Source organism: Cydia splendana, chromosome 5 (genome assembly GCF_910591565.1).
Source record: "Cydia splendana chromosome 5, ilCydSple1.2, whole genome shotgun sequence".
NCBI lineage: Eukaryota > Metazoa > Arthropoda > Insecta > Lepidoptera > Tortricidae > Cydia > Cydia splendana.
In genome coordinates this window covers 16,559,660-16,578,572 of record NC_085964.1, presented here as the reverse complement: position 1 = coordinate 16,578,572, position 18,913 = coordinate 16,559,660, and the positions used below count along the sequence as shown (strand labels likewise).

General features: G+C 43.2%; 1 protein-coding gene across 1 annotated transcript in view; it reads left to right on the top strand.

Annotated features, from left to right (window-relative positions):
- Nucleotides 1-7,246, top strand: part of LOC134790848 (fibronectin type-III domain-containing protein 3a) — a 99,327-nt gene extending 92,081 nt beyond the window's left edge. Inside the window, exons 4-10 of the mRNA XM_063761818.1 lie at nt 652-850; nt 2,623-2,837; nt 2,921-3,075; nt 3,178-3,364; nt 3,502-5,523; nt 5,683-5,877; nt 7,018-7,246. Of these exons, the coding sequence (XP_063617888.1) occupies nt 652-850; nt 2,623-2,837; nt 2,921-3,075; nt 3,178-3,364; nt 3,502-5,523; nt 5,683-5,877; nt 7,018-7,104 (3,060 nt within the window). The 3' untranslated portion in view covers nt 7,105-7,246. The remainder of the gene's footprint in view (nt 1-651; nt 851-2,622; nt 2,838-2,920; nt 3,076-3,177; nt 3,365-3,501; nt 5,524-5,682; nt 5,878-7,017) is intronic.
- Nucleotides 7,247-18,913: the final 11,667 nt, after the last annotated feature.

The following is an 18,913-nucleotide window of genomic DNA, read 5'->3' as shown; positions in this document are numbered from 1 at the left end:
ATTCAAACACAAGCAGCGCGGCAGTGTTGTGTTAAATTCTGTTCATGCATTTACGATTACGGTGGAATAATCCTGACATTTTTAGTGTACTGTACAATGCAGACTGTGTTAGTGAGGTTGGTGATGTACTTATCGTAGTTATGTTATACCTATTGGCGGATTGCGATAAAGCAGTTGGGAAGTTGAACGTTATCGCCGGCGAGCGCCGATCGGCGGATACGTGGCGCTGACGTCCACCAAAATATAAAATACGTATATAATTTAGATAGCATGACAAATCCAGAAGAATCTCAAGATCCCTCTAAAACAAAGGTTAGTTTAGTGCATTGTTATTGTTTGGTAACCATTTTCTATGTTCAATTTGCACCATATGTCAAGGTGCAAAACATGTTTGTTACTTATTATTGTTTTTGATAAGATTGGAATTTTAGGCTGTTGGATTGTACTTGAGGAAATTGTGATGTAAAATGTGAAGTCTTTTATAATCAAATTAAACATAAATCTAATACTCTGTCTAAATGGGACCTTTAAAGCCACTGTTATGACAGTTAATGTAAATGTCTCTATCATGTTATTTACTTTTGAAGATAAATTTATATGTAACACTAACATAGTAGAATAAATGTTAACTAGCTATTTTTATGATTACAGGGTCCGGCAAATGGTGCTGGTGGTCCCCAGCATTTCTACGGGCCTGGCTACCCTGCTCACTTCCACCATGTCCCACCGCACCACATGCAGCACTCCCCGCCTCCGCCTGTCTACCAGAAAGATGAACGAACACAGAGAATGCACTCCAAGCTCAAACAAAAACTGGAGCGCAAACAGACCAATAGAAATAATGGAATAGGTAAGTTCATTTCATATAACTGAAATACATTTTATATTTATTAGATCTATCTATCTATCTAGCCCCTTTGTTCTGAGTTAGAGTATATCTCTAAGCTTAGTGTGCCGCTTGGCAAAGGCCTCCTCTAGCTCTTTCCATTGAGGTCTGTCGTGGGCCACTCTTCTCCAGTTCGGGCCCGCTGTGAGTTTGAGTTCATCCTCCCATCTTGTTCGAGGCGAGAGACAGGCGGGATAAATGGAGTAAGATTGTAATGGATTGGTACCCAAGAGGCTGTACACGGAGCCAGAGGAGACCTTGAACAAGATATTTATTAGATACTGGTTTCAAAATAATTTGTACAATGATATAATTTGTTATTCTCTTTATGAAGTTAGGCATACTTCTGTCACAACTTTAGCAAATTTTTATGTTTTTATGTTGTACTTGCTTCTGTTTGCCTGAACTTAAGGAATGAGACTTTTATTCTGATGTTTTTACGTAATATACAAAATTTAAATTTATAATTTCTAATAAGTTACATTTGGTAAAACAAAAAAAACCAAACCTTTTTTTGAAATGGCTGTCAATTAGTATATATTGCATTAGTATATTAGTATTATATTTGATAATGATTTGAATGATTCATGTTGTGTTATGGAATAATGTGATCCATAAATTATTTTATTATTATAAACACAAATGTTAACGTAATGGAACGCAAATGGAACAAATTATTTTGAACAATTTACAGAAGTCAGCTATAGTATTTTTCACATAGCTTGGGTATGGTGAAGCTATCATCTCCATACAATTTATAACCTTAAAATGACAATATGTACTAATGTGTGTATGTATGGTGTTGCTGTCACTGTAACCACAGTATAATAAATAGTACTAACGTACAGTATGGACACTCCCTGCCTCCCGTTGAAAGTGCCGCCCACCCGCTCTCGGTTACCTCTCAGTTACCGGCTGGCAAGGATGCGACGACGCGGTGCGCAGAGCGGAGGCCACGTAAAATATTAAACAAATATTTACAAAACCTTTTGTAATGGGCGTGTGTTGTGCTGTGTACGGTTGTTTAAGCCCTATAAACGACAAAACTAAAAGAAAGTTCCACAGATTCCCATTGTATGAATCAAGGCAAGTACATACCCAGTTATTTTTAAAGTATTTTATGTTTTAGTAGAATACGAACTTACAATAAGTACTTATGTTTAGTATTTCTTTTACCCTATCTGTTTTAGACCTAAACCTATCAGATCACACTGAAAACAACACAATACCTATATGAACAAAAAATCATGTTTTCAACTTACGTAATATTTTGGTGGCCTGAATTTCCTTACAAAAATTTTGTTACTTCGTTTATACTGATTCAAAATAGGAAACTATTGTATAAATCGAGCTTAGATACCCACCTTACAGCATAATATGATACTTATTTCTTCCTAATTCGCGCAATGAGTTTTGGGTCATTGAGGTCATCGAACTTGTCAACAAAATGGCGGGAACCCTAGCACGTCTTATCTCACTCACACAAGCATGGTACGCGTTCACCTACACGAGCTTAGACTGTGTGCGTAGGTACGCGTTTGTTTCATACATTTGATCGCCAGTGTCCGGGGTGTGCTGTAACCAAGCTATTTGAAAAATACTATAACAGAAGTTTATGGCCAATGTCATTTGTATAGCTAGGAAATGAATCAAGTAATTTTATTCAACATTTCGATTTGTATTCGTAGCGTATCGTCTTGTCGTCCATATCAGTTTATAACGGCATTCGTGTTCAGTTCCAGAAGCGAACTCGGGCGGCAGCACGCCGTCGCTGTCACCGCGCAAGGAGCTGAACGGACTTGGCGGCGGCGCGGGCAGCGGCGGCAGCGGCGGCGCCTCCTCCGGCGCCTGGTCCGAGGGCGAGGGCTCCTCCGCCGGCGCCTCCGTGCAGGGCGACGACGACGACACGCAGGCGCTGCTCGACCTGCTGTCCGCCACGCGCACGCCGCAGGTATCAATAACGAAACCTAATGCAGCTAATGTTACGCACGCAAATGTTTCTCAGATGCGTTACATAACTTTGTGTTTTGTCAGGTCAGCGACATGACCCCAACGAGCGCGCTAGTGCAATGGAACTCGCCGCTCCCGGAGGGCGTGACGCTGCCCAACGTGGAGCTCACCTACGACCTGCTGCTGGGCGACCGCGGCCGCTACAAGGCCATCTACAGCGGGCCCTCTCTCTCCTGCCGGTTGGTAGCTTGTATACGACAATACTACCTTTTTCCATCTACATTTTGTATAAATAAATATGAACAGTGTTCAGTATTATTTGACAAATTATGTTTGTTCAGCGTGCGCGATCTGCGGCCGGGCTGCGAGTACTCGGTGTGCCTGCAGATCCGCGCCGGGCAGGCCACGGGTGGCGCCAGCGACGCCGTCACCTTCCGCGCGCCCGCCGCGCCGCCCGAGCGGCCGCCGCAGCCCCGCGCCACCCAACGCGCCAGGACCTCGCTGCTGCTGCGCTGGCAGCAGGCGCAGGTATGTCCAACCTACAGATTAACGAGGACGGTGGGAAAATGCATGGTCGTTTTCTAATAAAAGTTGTTTGGGGTATCAAAAACAGACCTGTATAGTTTTCTAATTAAGCTCGGTTTCAATGCATTTTCTGTTCGCAGGACAACGGCGCTCGGCTGACGCATTACATCCTGGAGATGGACGACGGGCAGGGCTGGCGCGAGGTGTCGCGGCCGCGCACGCGACAGCACACGGCCGGCAACCTGCGGCCGCAGACGCGCTACGCCTTCCGCGTCGCCGCCGTCAACGAGTGCGGCCGCGGCGACTACAGCGACGAGTGCGTCGCCTGGACCGCCGGCGCGCCGCCGCCTGCGCCCGCGCCGCCCGCGCTCGCCGCCGCCGCCGCGCACCAGCTCGCGCTCGCCTGGGAGCCCCGCAAGGGCGACGAGATCTTCACGCTCCAGGTCGACGACCCCGCGCAGGGCTACGGCTTCCGGCCCGCCTACCACGGCGAGAACAACGAGCACACGTGCACCGAGCTGCGTCGCGCGACCGAGTACCGCTTCCGACTGAGCGCGCAGACCGACGACGGCCAGGGGCCCTGGTCGCCCGAGGTCGCGTACCGCACGCTCGCCGAGCGGCCCGCGGCGCCGGGCCGGCCGCAGCCGCGCGGGAAGGTCCTGCCGCGCACCTTCCGGCTGCGCTGGGAGCCCCCGACCGACGACGGCGGCGCGCCCGTCTCCTCCTACACGCTCGAGCTCGACGGCGGCGACGGCTACCGGCGCGCCTACTGCGGGCCCGAGCGCGAGGCGCACTGCGACCGCCTGCAGCCCGGCACGCCCTACCGCGCGCGCGTGTGCTGCGCCACCGAGGCCGGCGCCAGCGAGTGGTCCGCGGCCGAGACCGTCACCACCGAGGCCACGCCGCCCGGCGCGCCCGCCGCGCCCGAGCCGGCCGGCGCCGCGCGCGCCACGGCGCTGGCCGTGCGGTGGCGCGCGCCCGACTGCACCGGCGGCGCGGCGCTCACCGAGTACCGCGCCGAGCTGGCCGCGCCCGACGGCGTGCGCCGAGCCTACTGCGGCGCCCGGCCCGAGTGCGACGTGCGCGACTTGGCGCCCGGCTGCGCCTACAGGCTCACAGTCACCGCCGTGAACCGCGTGGGCGCCGGCCCGCCGTCGGCGCCGCTCGACTTCACCACCGCGGCCGCACCGCCCGACGCCCCGGATACGCCGACGGCCGAAATCCTCTCGGCGCGTTCCGCTCGCCTCGAATGGACCGCGCCGCGCGACAACGGCGCTCCCGTGCTCGACTACCGATTAGAGATGAGCGCGGCGAGCGCCGACGAAGCGGCGTACGCGGAAGTGTACCGCGGCCCCGACACGAGCTGCGTCGTGGACTCGCTGGTGCCGTTCTCGCCGTACCTGTTCCGCGTGTGCGCGACCAACGCGGCCGGGCGCGGCTTGTGGTCGGCGCCGCGGGACGCGCTGACGCCGCGCGCGCCGCCCGGGCCGCCCGGCACGCCGCGGCACGAGGCCGGCGCCGACAGCCTGCGCCTGCACTGGCGGCCGCCCGCCGACCACGGCGCGCCCGTGCTGCGGTACCGCGTGCAGGTGGACGACGACGCGTTCGAGACCGACGGGCCGGCGGCCGAGCGGCTGGTGGAAGGTCTCACCCCCGACACGGTCTACCGCGTGCGCGTCGCAGCGCTCAACGAACTCGGGCTCGGCGAGTGGAGCGAGGAGGCCCGCGCCGGCACGCGACCTCCGCCGCCCGACCCGCCCGCGCTGCGTTTGGCCCAAGCCGCGCACAACTACCTGCGGCTCGAGTGGGCGCCGAGCGGCGGCGAGGGCGCGCACTACTGCGTGGAGATGCGCGCGGCGGACGCGCGCGAGTTCCGCCCGGTGTACCGCGGCTCGGCGCGCAGCTGCAAAGTGAAGAAGCTGAAGGAGGCGAGCGAGTACTGGTTCCGGATCCGCTGCTCGGACTCGCGCGGCGGGCGCGGCGGGTGCGGCGCGGCGCTGGCGGCGCGCACGCCGGCCGCGCCGCCGCCCGCGCCGCGCGCGCCCGCGCTGTCGCTGCCCCAGCCGCGCCAGGCGCTGGCCGTGTGGGACGCGCTCGACGACGCCGTACCCACCACCTACGTGCTGCAGTGTGCGAGGGGGAAGGATGCCATATTCAAAGAGGTGAGGCTTTGTTGTTCATTTTTTTATCATTATTATCTTGCAAAATAAAATTGTTTATCCAAATTTTGATGTTTCGGATCTATAATAAGTAATTTTCCATTATTAATTGGTACAAAATACACGCCATCGGTACAAAAAACCGTTTTATCGCTCGGACAGGTGTACTCGGGCTGCGAGCCGCAGTTCCAGCTGGAAGCGCTGGAGTACGGCGGCGAGTACTCGGTGCGCGTGTGCTGCGTGCGCGGCGGGCTGGCCAGCGCGTGGTCGCCGCCGGCGCGCCTGGCCGTGCCCGCGCCGCCGCCGCCGCAGCGCCCGCGCCGCGCCCGACCAACGCGCGCCTTCTCATCCCGCCAGGTGACTACATTTTTTTTGTTTTATTGAGAATATTGTTTTACATACCACATTAACAGTTTGCCGGGGCTACATTTCGTTTATATACACTCACTTGTACCTATATTATGTTGTGTGGTACTATACAGCACGTCCACGGATGATTTTATTATTTCTTTTGCGGTACATATTCATGAAAAGAAATGTACTTTTATGTACTTATGTTTTTTAAAAATGTACTCGCACGGTTTTGGCATAGAAACATACAGGTCGTGGTCGTGCTGAGTAGATACTCCCTGGCACGACCACACTATATTTATGGTTAATTTAATGGTCAAATGAATACAAAACAAATGTACTCAAATTGTACTATCTACAAGCACATCAAAATGTGACAGTGGTACTGCAAAAATCTCTGTCATGATTAAAGAAGGTGAACGTAAGGGCTGATTTAGACGGCGCGCGAACTCGCATGCGACTTTCATTACATTGCGGGTTTTGATCGGCTGGTTGAAATGCACGTAACCAACAGTTCGCAATGTAACTTAAATCGCATGAGAGTGCGCGCGCGCGTGATGTCTAAATGGGGGATCATCTATGTAAAGGGACCTTATTGTCGATGGCGCTTCCGCCGCAGCGTTGTATGTGCCGATCAAAACCCGCAATGTAATGAAAGTCGCATGCGAGTTCGCGCGCCGTCTAAATCAGCCCTTACGTTCACCTTTTTTAATCATGACAGCGATTTTTGCAGTACCACTGTCACATTTTGATGTGGTTGTAGATAGTACAATTTGAGTACATTTGTTTTGTATTCATTTGACCATTAAATTAACCATAAATATAGTGTGGTCGTGCCAGGGAGTATCTACTCAGCACGACCACGACCTGTATGTTTCTATGCCAAAACCGTGCGAGTACATTTTTAAAAAACATAAGTACATAAAAGTACATTTCTTTTCATGAATATGTACCGCAAAAGAAATAATAAAATCATCCGTGGACGTGCTGTATAGTACCACACTATTATGTTAGCGATGAGTGTAATTTTTTGCCTTCAACATCCTAAGTTCCAGTATTTAAATTGCAACTTATATTTTATATTCCACTGGTTACGCCACAAAGTTCCCAGATGCTAATAAGTAATAAATAATGTGTTTGTGTTAGGTGGCGTGGCTGATGGCGGGCGCGTTCCTGCTGCTGGGCGTGCTGGTGGCGGTGCTGGTGCAGCAGCTGGTGGAGCCGCGGCCGTGACGCGCGCTGGCGGCGGCGCCGACCCGCGCGCTCGCCACCATCTAACGTGCGGTGTGGCCGTACCCGCGCCACACCCGCACTGCGACCACTGTGCAATTATCCGCCAATATTTTATCGAGAGACGAGACGTTGTAGTTGAATTCCGAATTGTTTATTATGTAAATGACTCGCCCGGGCCTAAGTATTCGGCCTAGCGACTCGCGGTTCGCCCGCTCTGTGGCTTCACGAGTGTATAAAATATTTTATGCGTAAATGTTGCAATCACCGACTTGTATAATTTTAATGGCAGCGTATCATGATATCATAATTGTCTCTTGTATGTTGTAATTGTAAACTTTCACAAACTCTATATCTAGTCTATGCTTCGACCTTGCTGTTTATGTTTATCGTTCTTGTCTGAGAAGGCGATGTTCTATATAGTAACTGATATCTATTTTATCACGTTTCAATATACATGTAGTAAAATATTCTTTTAAATATTGAATGAAATGTACTTCCAATATTTACTAGTCTTCTGACTGTAATTATGTTTTCCAAATATTTAATGATATTTTTATAAAATATTAAATCGGTCTGTTGCATGTTTTATCAGATTTAGTATAGCGACCAAGGTGCTCTATTATTATTAACATTCTGTTGAGAGGGACATGGCCCCTCGCTCTGCAACGAGTTTCCAGTGTGTGTGCTGTGATCACTTCCTTATGCGAATGAGACTGATTTTAAATAAATGCTTTCTTTCTATAGACACGTTTTGAATGATGGCTTTCATAATATCGGTCCCTAGCCGCATCCGCGCCCGCGTTGAGGCCGGACAGCGTACGGTGCTCGACTGCGGACGACGCCCAATCACCCCGACGCGGCCGTGACGTCACAGTCCGATCATGTACTCCGAATGCTTATTTGATAACATTCATATAATCGTATTGTATCGACGATAGTTAATTTTAACATTTTATATCATAGGACATGAACTTTTATTAATCATTAATTCATTATATTATGTAATTTAGAGTTATTTGTATAATTTTTAATTTAGAGATTACGAATTATTGAGATTGTTACCACCCGGTATAATGGAATGGGGAGTTGTTAAATTCGACCTAATTTGTAGGAATTTAAGTTCCAAATATGACAAAGAAATAATTATGTAATCATCACTAAATATTGATGTTTTTGCTACTAATTGTTCATTACAGTATTAGAGAATTTTTTAAGCTATTTTACTATGATGTCTTCGATCGATGATTTCTTGTAGATATGCGAAATATATCTTTTATTGTATTGAGTCGTTCAGAAACGTTACAATTAAAATTAATAGTGCATTATGAATTGACATGTTTATACTTGGATGTTTCTTAGTATCATTGTTCACTATTGATGTTATCAGAAATGGGCTTCTCCACGGACTATCGGCTATTCTTATACATGACATTCGTTAGGCTGTTGTCCGATGGGCAGCGAGTAAGCGATTATCTTCTCGCACAAGAAACGTACTACGTTACGTCCAGTTTGAATATAAGAGATGCATATATTAATTGTTGAACGCTGACTGCTGACACTGGCTGCGAGTTGCTTTATGTAAAAACACTCGCCTGCGAAGAAAATTAACTTGGTTATCGCTGATGGCCGCCGGTCGGACAGCCGCCAGTGTCAGCGGCAGCGACCGCTTGCACTCGTTTGTAAGAACTTTACCGTGACGCACCAATAGGCTTAAACATAAATATAATATTTCGTAAATATATGATATTTACCTCTTCTGTGATTAGCGTATCTTTTCTTGTTAAATCTTCGTTGTTATCCGATACATTCCTATATTTTACTTTCAGTTTCATAGACGATGTCGGCGATGAATATTCACTTGTGCCTCATTTTGTAAGGCGTTGTTTGAAAGGTAAGCACAGCTTACGACATTATAAAAAATATATTAATTTTTGAAATGTTTATCATAATAGTGTGCAATTAACTATTTATTTATTCTGTATCGCTTAATATAATATTTATTTTTTAGAAATTATATAGAGTTTCTACATATAGTGTGGTCTAATTACGGAGGGAAAATTCGATGTTCCTAAATAAGTCAACATTTGCACAATATCCGTGTATTGTGTTAACTGTGTTCTCGGCTAAACTGTGTACAAGCATTCCAAGTTGATTCCACTTGTAAATAGGCCTAATGAACTCTCGTCTTGTATGATTGTACATCGCGCTTTAGTTGTCAAATGTAAATAAATCTGATGTTATGAATCATGAGCTTCATATAAGGGCATGTTTAGATACTGAACATGTATGCCAATGGAAATTACTACACTGTATTGAGACTAAACGTTTTAAAATAATGAAATGAATATATTAAATTAAATAACGGGGATAACATCTCATATTGTATTTGTGTTTGAATTAGTAACGTATAACGAAATGTATATGTTTATAATGTAATATTTGATGACGTTATGTATACAATTTATTAAACATGAATATATCAATAAAACTATATTTTGTGTACGATGAATGTTTAATTTCATTATTTAACTTAAATCACCTTAATTTTAGATCACTACAAAATAACTACCTCATGCTAATTATTTTTGAACATTACTATTCGAACTGAGCTAAGACTACGGTATGAGCAAACGCATGATCGTTAAGTACCTATTTATGAGTGATTTTCAAGAAAATGGCATCGACAGGTTAAACTTAAAAAAAAAAAAATTGTATTTTTTTTACTTATAAAAATGAAAAATATGTTTTAATACTTCAAGTACCCCAAATTTTCAAAAGGGAACGGAAAATGAAGTTATTTTCAAGACTTACAATAACCTATACATTGAACACAGGTTAAAGTTAAGCAGGTTACAGTGAAAAATACATTCATTTTTATTTTTTCCCTCGAACGGATACGAATGTCTCACTCTTAGCATAGATGAATAAAACTTCATACAATATTAAAATGATATTATTACATTAGGCCCCATACCAAATTCTTAAAATAATCAAGACAAGTTAAAGTTAACATTCCGTTACAAAACCCCAGATGTCTGCCTTTAACCACTTGTCTCTACGAAACTACGACACTTGGGTCATGATGGTACCCTACGGTGGTTAGCTTGATACTTACCTAATATTTTGCCATAGTTATGATCTAAAAAAAATTTCTGTGTATGAGTCAGATGCAATACCGCGCATGTACAGGTTGGTACAGGTTAACAGTGAAAATATCCTTGGACAAACTTCGTGCGTGAATATTGTTGTAAAAAATATATATATAAGGCCTGTGCAAAGTACATTTTAAAAGGTATTGTTTATGTTATTATACAGGGTGATTTCGGGGTCGTGGAGCAAGAGAGCCAGACATCATACAGAATCCAAAGATGAGCCTAATGATGTTGTTAATTATTGTTTATCACCAATAATGATGATTATTTTCCAGATGACAAGTAGGAAAAAACATTTTTGCATACAATTTGGTGACCCTACTCAATGTGACGTCTTGTCGCTTTCCATACAGCGTATGTCAAAAGTCATAGGGTGACCATAATTACTTAGTATAACATTAATTTTACTTGAAAAATAAGAATAAGTAATTCAAGTAATTATCTTTTAATCAAATACTACCATATGATAATGTGGATCATTTACAGGGTCAGAAAAAGTGGTTCTGGATCACGACCCCGAAATCACCCTGTATAGCATGATATTTCATGATATTTGATGCTTATAAAATCTAAAGAACTAAAACTGGAATAGCGATGCTTTTGGACAAGACAGGTTACAGTGAAAAGTGCTACTCTTTATTTTTTATAAATATAAGTATTAAATTTAAATAAAAATAATGACTTGGCCTCGATAAACATTGTTTTAGTTTATCTAGATACATTTTTGTTTCATATGAAAAAGAGCAAATAAAGATCATTAATTCAAAAACTCGATGACAGGTTAAGATGCCACTATTTTGAGAATCACTCTTATCAAAGTTTTCTTATTCCCTATCCGCGTAGTATATATTAGCTCAGTTGTCAACAGAATTAATATAAATTGTTGGTCATTACGGTACATGTGTTAAAAATCATAACTAACTAATACTACTTAAAAATAAAGAATATCAAATTACAATTCATTGTAACATATCTTAAAAAGACAACGAAGGTAAACACGCTTCTTTGGTCCTATTCGAAGACTAGAAATTTTGTACTATAATGAGTATTTTTCTTATTATTATTATATTATTCTACTCTAAAAGTCTACCTACACACATGCAACAAACCTGATGAACGTGTTAAAAAGGCACTGAGTAGAAATACACATATAAATTGCGTTCTAATTCTTTGGGGGCTTTTTTCCAAACATACTACCATGTTCACAGTGCGTTATCAATTTATCATGTTATTCGAAAATCAAACCAAGGTTCAATAGTACCAGACTTCATGAATAAAAATTGTGCCTGTGTTTATTTAGTAAACTTGATTTGCAAAACAGTAGGTAAGGTACCTACTACGTAACCTACGTTGAAGTGATGATCAACAGTTACCTATATATTAACAGATAACTGCTCTGTATTTTGCACTGTGAACCATTGTTAGTTTTTAAATCTTTATATACCTCAGTATATATATACCTTATAACAAGGTAAATGATGTAAACCGGCATATACAATTGAAGTGTACATGTTTATGTTTAGCTAGATTTTTGCCACACGATATATGTATATTTTTCACTTAAACTTATTCTAATTCTTTTAAAGACTCATTGGAAGATTAAACAAAACTGACCAGCAAATATAACATGACACCCTCACTTCTGATTCACGCGGAGGGGAATAATTGGCACGATTTAATGTTTTCACTATATATTTCATTGTAATCGATCAAATATGATTCTTCTTTAGTAGCTATGTTGTCTATGCAGCCTTTGAAATTGTGCGGGAACGCTTTCTTGCCTATTGCACTATCCTCTTCGTTAATACCACCTGTAATAACAAAATAAAACAAGTATGTGCAATGTAATCAGAATAATATAATGTATCCGGCTCGAAAGACCATAAGAACCCTAAGATTCACGGTCCCTAATCAAATGTGTCCGGCTCGAAGGACCATAAACTTAATAGGAATGTTGTAAATGAGCCAGTGCAGGTCGAGTGCGTGGGAACACTAATATTATATAGTTGAATTAATCAACGACTTTGTGCAATGTTAGTCTATATGTCGGCGGCAGATCGTAAAACCGGGCATATCGAGATATTCCTAGGCATATCATGAAACGCCGCCATTTCATGATCTGACTAAGATTTGCCCAGGCATATCACGATCTGCCTTATAAAAGAGGCGGCAGATCGATCAGAGCAATGCATTCGTTGATATTCCTAGCTTCATACCGGGCGCATCGTAATATAATTGCATTTTTTGCCACTGGTGGCGCTGCATTCTATGTGGCATTTTAAGCAGCATGCGTAGGTGGTACTCCTACCTACGCATGCTGCTATTAAAATATTTTTATTTTAGTAAAAATCGTACGCTGCCCAAAAACGTACTATAGCTACTATGTATATTATTATGTAGTCTGTCAAGCCATTTCAATAGTAGTAGTAGTAGTAGTAATCACTTTATTGTACAGTCACCTGCAATAATATGTTACTCTTCGAAGGCCGCAAAAATATGTGACACGCTCTTATGGCTCTACAAATAAGATCGTGTCAGATATTTTTGCGGCCTTCGTTGTGTAACATATTATTGCAGGTGACTGTACACAACACAGGTTTACAAAAATAAATTACAGTAATGGAAGTACAAAGGCGAACTAAAAAATGCCGGCGATTCATGATCTGCCTAGGAATATCATCCCTTGAGGTTTGCACGATATGGCTGGTGTTCGCTATATCATGAAATAGCAAACTCCAGCCATATCGTGCAAACCTCAAGGGGTGATATTCCTAGGCAGATCATGAAACGCCGGCATTTCATGATCTGCCTAGCGAACACCAGCCATATCGTGCAAACCTCACGGGGTGATTTTCCTAGGCAGATCATGAAATGCCGGCGTTTCATGATATGCCTAGGAATATCACACCCTACTTATTTGATATGCCGTAAACCGGGGTTACTTTGATTTGCGGGTCGACTTTGATAGCAACTTCTCTCCGCTACTAAAGTCCTTGTTTTAACGAGTTGAAAAATAATTTTGCAGTTATTTTTTCTTTATTGGCAACACTGATAGTTGTTTCACCGCGCAGTAAGCGGATGCGAGTGTAATATTATTATTTCGTCTAGAAAAAAAATATTAATGGCGAGTACGCTTTTCGTCCTGGTTTAATTGGTTGAAAAACTTTGACTGTATTTGTGTCAATAATTAATACATGTAAATTTTATAGTGTCTTAGGTCAATCAGTGTTTATTCGCGAGTTTATAAAAAAATACCTGAATTCGACAACCTCCACATGCGCACGTAACCGGGGAATCCATGGGTCGGGGTGTATTTGATCACTTATACGTGGTGAAATTGATCAAAAGATTAAAGTAACACCATGAATTATTTTGGCAGCTTACGATTTTTTTATGTATTTTTTCAGTAGTTATATAACAAATAGGTATCGTTTGAGTCAGTGAAAGAGGTAGAGGTTGTAGAATTATAAGTTTGTAGGTATTGTAGGAGTTGATCTCCGGAACTGCTCATCTGATTTTAAACATTCTTTTACCAGTTTCTATTGTATGGAATTAACTTTCTGGGTGGAAATTGGCTATAATGTATCCTGCGGCTTTGCTTTAGGTATTTTATTATACGTGCGTAAGGCCACCAGCCCAGGGTATTAATTCTACAATAAATAAATATGCATTGTTTTTTTTTTATAGAAATAATGCCAGAGATTACAAATAATATCGGGTAACGAGACTACAAAAATACCAAGAAGACCAACACTCACAAACATGGGCACAAAATCTATTTATGCCGTATCGAAAGCATACAATATTTTTATAGAACTTCATACAATAAGTACCTACCTATAAAGGCAACATATCATCAAAAACCCGGGTGTACAGACCAAATTTACTGAAACGGAAAGGCTTGCAATTCAAAAATCTGTTGCTAAGTGCAATGATAAGTTAAATCCGTACGTTATATAAATAGTAAATAATCTAATTAGCGCTTAATTTTTTTAATTTGTATCTGTTGGTATGGTATCAAAGTAACCCCACACGTTAAAGATACTTTGTGCAATGTTAGTCTATATGTCGGCGGCAGATCGTAAAACCGGGCATATCGAGATATTCCTAGGCATATCATGAAACGCCGCCATTTCATGATCTGACTAAGATTTGCCCAGGCATATCACGATCTGCCTTATAAAAGAGGCGGCAGATCGATCAGAGCAATGCATTCGTTGATATTCCTAGCTTCATACCGGGCGCATCGTAATATAATTGCATTTTTTGCCACTGGTGGCGCTGCATTCTATGTGGCATTTTAAGCAGCATGCGTAGGTGGTACTCCTACCTACGCATGCTGCTATTAAAATATTTTTATTTTAGTAAAAATCGTACGCTGCCCAAAAACGTACTATAGCTACTATGTATATTATTATGTAGTCTGTCAAGCCATTTCAATAGTAGTAGTAGTAGTAGTAATCACTTTATTGTACAGTCACCTGCAATAATATGTTACTCTTCGAAGGCCGCAAAAATATGTGACACGCTCTTATGGCTCTACAAATAAGATCGTGTCAGATATTTTTGCGGCCTTCGTTGTGTAACATATTATTGCAGGTGACTGTACACAACACAGGTTTACAAAAATAAATTACAGTAATGGAAGTACAAAGGCGAACTAAAAAATGCCGGCGATTCATGATCTGCCTAGGAATATCATCCCTTGAGGTTTGCACGATATGGCTGGTGTTCGCTATATCATGAAATAGCAAACTCCAGCCATATCGTGCAAACCTCACGGAGTGTTATTCCTAGGCAGATCATGAAACGCCGGCATTTCATGATCTGCCTAGCGAACACCAGCCATATCGTGCAAACCTCACGGGGTGATTTTCCTAGGCAGATCATGAAATGCCGGCGTTTCATGATATGCCTAGGAATATCACACCCTACTTATTTGATATGCCGTAAACCGGGGTTACTTTGATTTGCGGGTCGACTTTGATAGCAACTTCTCTCCGCTACTAAAGTCCTTGTTTTAACGAGTTGAAAAATAATTTTGCAGTTATTTTTTCTTTATTGGCAACACTGATAGTTGTTTCACCGCGCAGTAAGCGGATGCGAGTGTAATATTATTATTTCGTCTAGAAAAAAAATATTAATGGCGAGTACGCTTTTCGTCCTGGTTTAATTGGTTGAAAAACTTTGACTGTATTTGTGTCAATAATTAATACATGTAAATTTTATAGTGTCTTAGGTCAATCAGTGTTTATTCGCGAGTTTATAAAAAAATACCTGAATTCGACAACCTCCACATGCGCACGTAACCGGGGAATCCATGGGTCGGGGTGTATTTGATCACTTATACGTGGTGAAATTGATCAAAAGATTAAAGTAACACCATGAATTATTTTGGCAGCTTACGATTTTTTTATGTATTTTTTCAGTAGTTATATAACAAATAGGTATCGTTTGAGTCAGTGAAAGAGGTAGAGGTTGTAGAATTATAAGTTTGTAGGTATTGTAGGAGTTGATCTCCGGAACTGCTCATCTGATTTTAAACATTCTTTTACCAGTTTCTATTGTATGGAATTAACTTTCTGGGTGGAAATTGGCTATAATGTATCCTGCGGCTTTGCTTTAGGTATTTTATTATACGTGCGTAAGGCCACCAGCCCAGGGTATTAATTCTACAATAAATAAATATGCATTGTTTTTTTTTTATAGAAATAATGCCAGAGATTACAAATAATATCGGGTAACGAGACTACAAAAATACCAAGAAGACCAACACTCACAAACATGGGCACAAAATCTATTTATGCCGTATCGAAAGCATACAATATTTTTATAGAACTTCATACAATAAGTACCTACCTATAAAGGCAACATATCATCAAAAACCCGGGTGTACAGACCAAATTTACTGAAACGGAAAGGCTTGCAATTCAAAAATCTGTTGCTAAGTGCAATGATAAGTTAAATCCGTACGTTATATAAATAGTAAATAATCTAATTAGCGCTTAATTTTTTTAATTTGTATCTGTTGGTATGGTATCAAAGTAACCCCACACGTTAAAGATATAAATAACTTAAAAAGTACTTAACCGATTTTATTTTTTTTATTTTTTACAGGCTTTTTAGCGGGTCTACTTTAAATTGTCAGCAAAAAAATTAGTGGTTTCAAAGTAACCCCATTCTCAATATAACTTTGATCGCGTTGTTTTTATTTATTTCTGAAAAAAATATAAGTCCTGATTTTTTTTTATGTGGCAGGCGGAAAGAAGAGAAAAAAACGATTATTATATTTTTATTTCATATTTTTACGTATATTAGGAACGTCGAAAAATGGTGCCAAACTCTAAAATTGATCAAAGTATCCCCGGTTTACGGTGCCTAAACGTCGCCAGGCAAATCGTCAAACGTTGAGGTTTGACCGATATGGCTGGTACTCGTTAGTCAGATCTTGAAATGGCGGCGTTTCATGATATGCCTAGGAATATCTCGATATGCCCGATTTTACGATCTGCCGCCGACATATACACCTTATTCAAACACACGACTACTTATTCCTCTTATATACCCTTAATTCTGTGGTTGAAGCAAAGGAGAAGGTACAAAAGTCAAAAATGTTTTGTCCACATTGTTTAACACCTTGACGGCATGTATCTAATCATATAAAACCTAAAGCAACTTGCCTATAAACAACTCCACGTCACCATAACTAGACTCGTTCAGAGCCAGCTCATCATTGTACACCAAATTCTGATCCACAACGACGGACATATTGGTTTTATCCAACTTTAGCACCAAGACATGCCATTCCCCGTCAGCAAGGAAACCAGCTCTGGGCAGCAACTTGGACTGTATTTGCAGCGGTTTGGGGAGCCGCCATTCTTCTGTGGCGGATTGCGTGAGGTCTTCGCGGGGGCTGGACCAGGCCAGCTTGAGGTAGCCGTGCTCCAGACCGAAGCCTAGATATTCGGTGTCCTGTTGAACAAGGAACGGAGTTTTCGTATCTATGATTTGAAGAGGAAGAAAACATCGGAAGAATATCTCAGATTCGGTATTTCTTACTTAGCCAAAGAAATTGATAATAGACTCCGACCACGTTAAGTTTGCATCGACTAGGAAGTGATAATGATAAATTGATAATACATCCTAATACTATCTCATAGGAGCACCATCTTGACGTAGCACTTAGCATGAAAATTCTCCGTGTTCGACGGCCTACTATGGCCTAAACCAGCGGTCGGCAACAGGCGGCCCGCGAACCTTACACTTGCGGCCCGCGAGCCTCCCTTGCTATTTTGTATGTAATAAATATTGACAAACGACAATGTCTGATAAAGTTATACATGTTATAATAATTAACAAAGTGCCTGCGTCAACTTTGTTACCTAACTACTATTTGGCCCTTGGCTGCTAAAAGGTTGCCGACCGCCGGCCTACACCATTATGTAATGGCTCCTCTACACGAATGGCCAACGCCGGCCAATCCAAGGGACGCAGCCATGCGGTAGACTGAGATAGCAATATCACTTGCTCCCTTTAATGCATAAATGCGTTCGTTGGATTGGCCGGCGTTGGCCATTCGTGTAGAGGAGCCGAGACAATCGTGTCGCTGTCAGAATCAGGTACCTGTCTACATTTATTTATCTTCATTTCGTGGCTAGGCCGAGCTGTAGACTGAGAATGCCAAAACCTTTCAGCGAAGGTCCTTAATTATTTGATTGATTTGCTCACCATTATAACAGAAAGTAGCAGGCCCGCCGGTTCGGCCGTGGTGAAGTTGAGCGTGACGTACTGCGGTGGGAACTTCGAGCCGGTGCTTAATCGTTGCTCACTGACGCGGGGCGTAGCCGTCCTCCGGCCGAGTGACAGGAGGGAATCGCCCGCGAATTGGGGAATCGTCACGTTTACTCCTGCGAAATAAAAACATGTACTTAATAGTAATGTGGTGTAATAGAGTGAAATAAGTATTAAGATTAATTAGTTTATTTATATAGGTGGTAATTAAATCTTGGCAACTCACGTTAAAATTGGGCTACCCTGAACAAAGCGTTATAAGTAGGTATTCAATGACGCGAGACGCGAGTAGGTATGGAAGGATAGTCAAGTAAAATATTGACGTCACCTTGCTACTATCATTTATATTCAGTGTATCTGGCACACAGTTAATTATGCTTATGCACAACCTGTCTCCTGAGAAGTGAATTTGCTAGCGAGTAGTTAGCAATTTTTCGCTGCACGTTTTGCCCGCGCACACGCTTCAACACTCGCAGTCCTAAATGATCCAATCCTCTGCTATAAAAAATCACTTACTGAGCTGACAATCAAGTCCCGCGTATCCAGCAGCACAGACACACTTGTTCCCCCTACAGGCGCCGGCGGGCGGGCGGCAGTGGTCCTGGCCGCAGGCGGCGTGGCGGCGGCAGCGGCCGCCCGCGGCGCCGGCGCACACGCAGCGCGCGCGCCCCTCCTCCACCACGCACGAGCTGCCCGCGCACGCCTCGGCGCCGCACGGCGTGCCGTCGCAGTCGCCCAGGTTCTGACCGGCTGCGAGGAGAAAGAAAGAATGTCAGGCCTAATCATAAAATACATAGTACATGAGTAGTTGCTGTATTGTAAAATTTAGGTCGCTTAAACTTTAATTATTAAATAAACTTCATAAA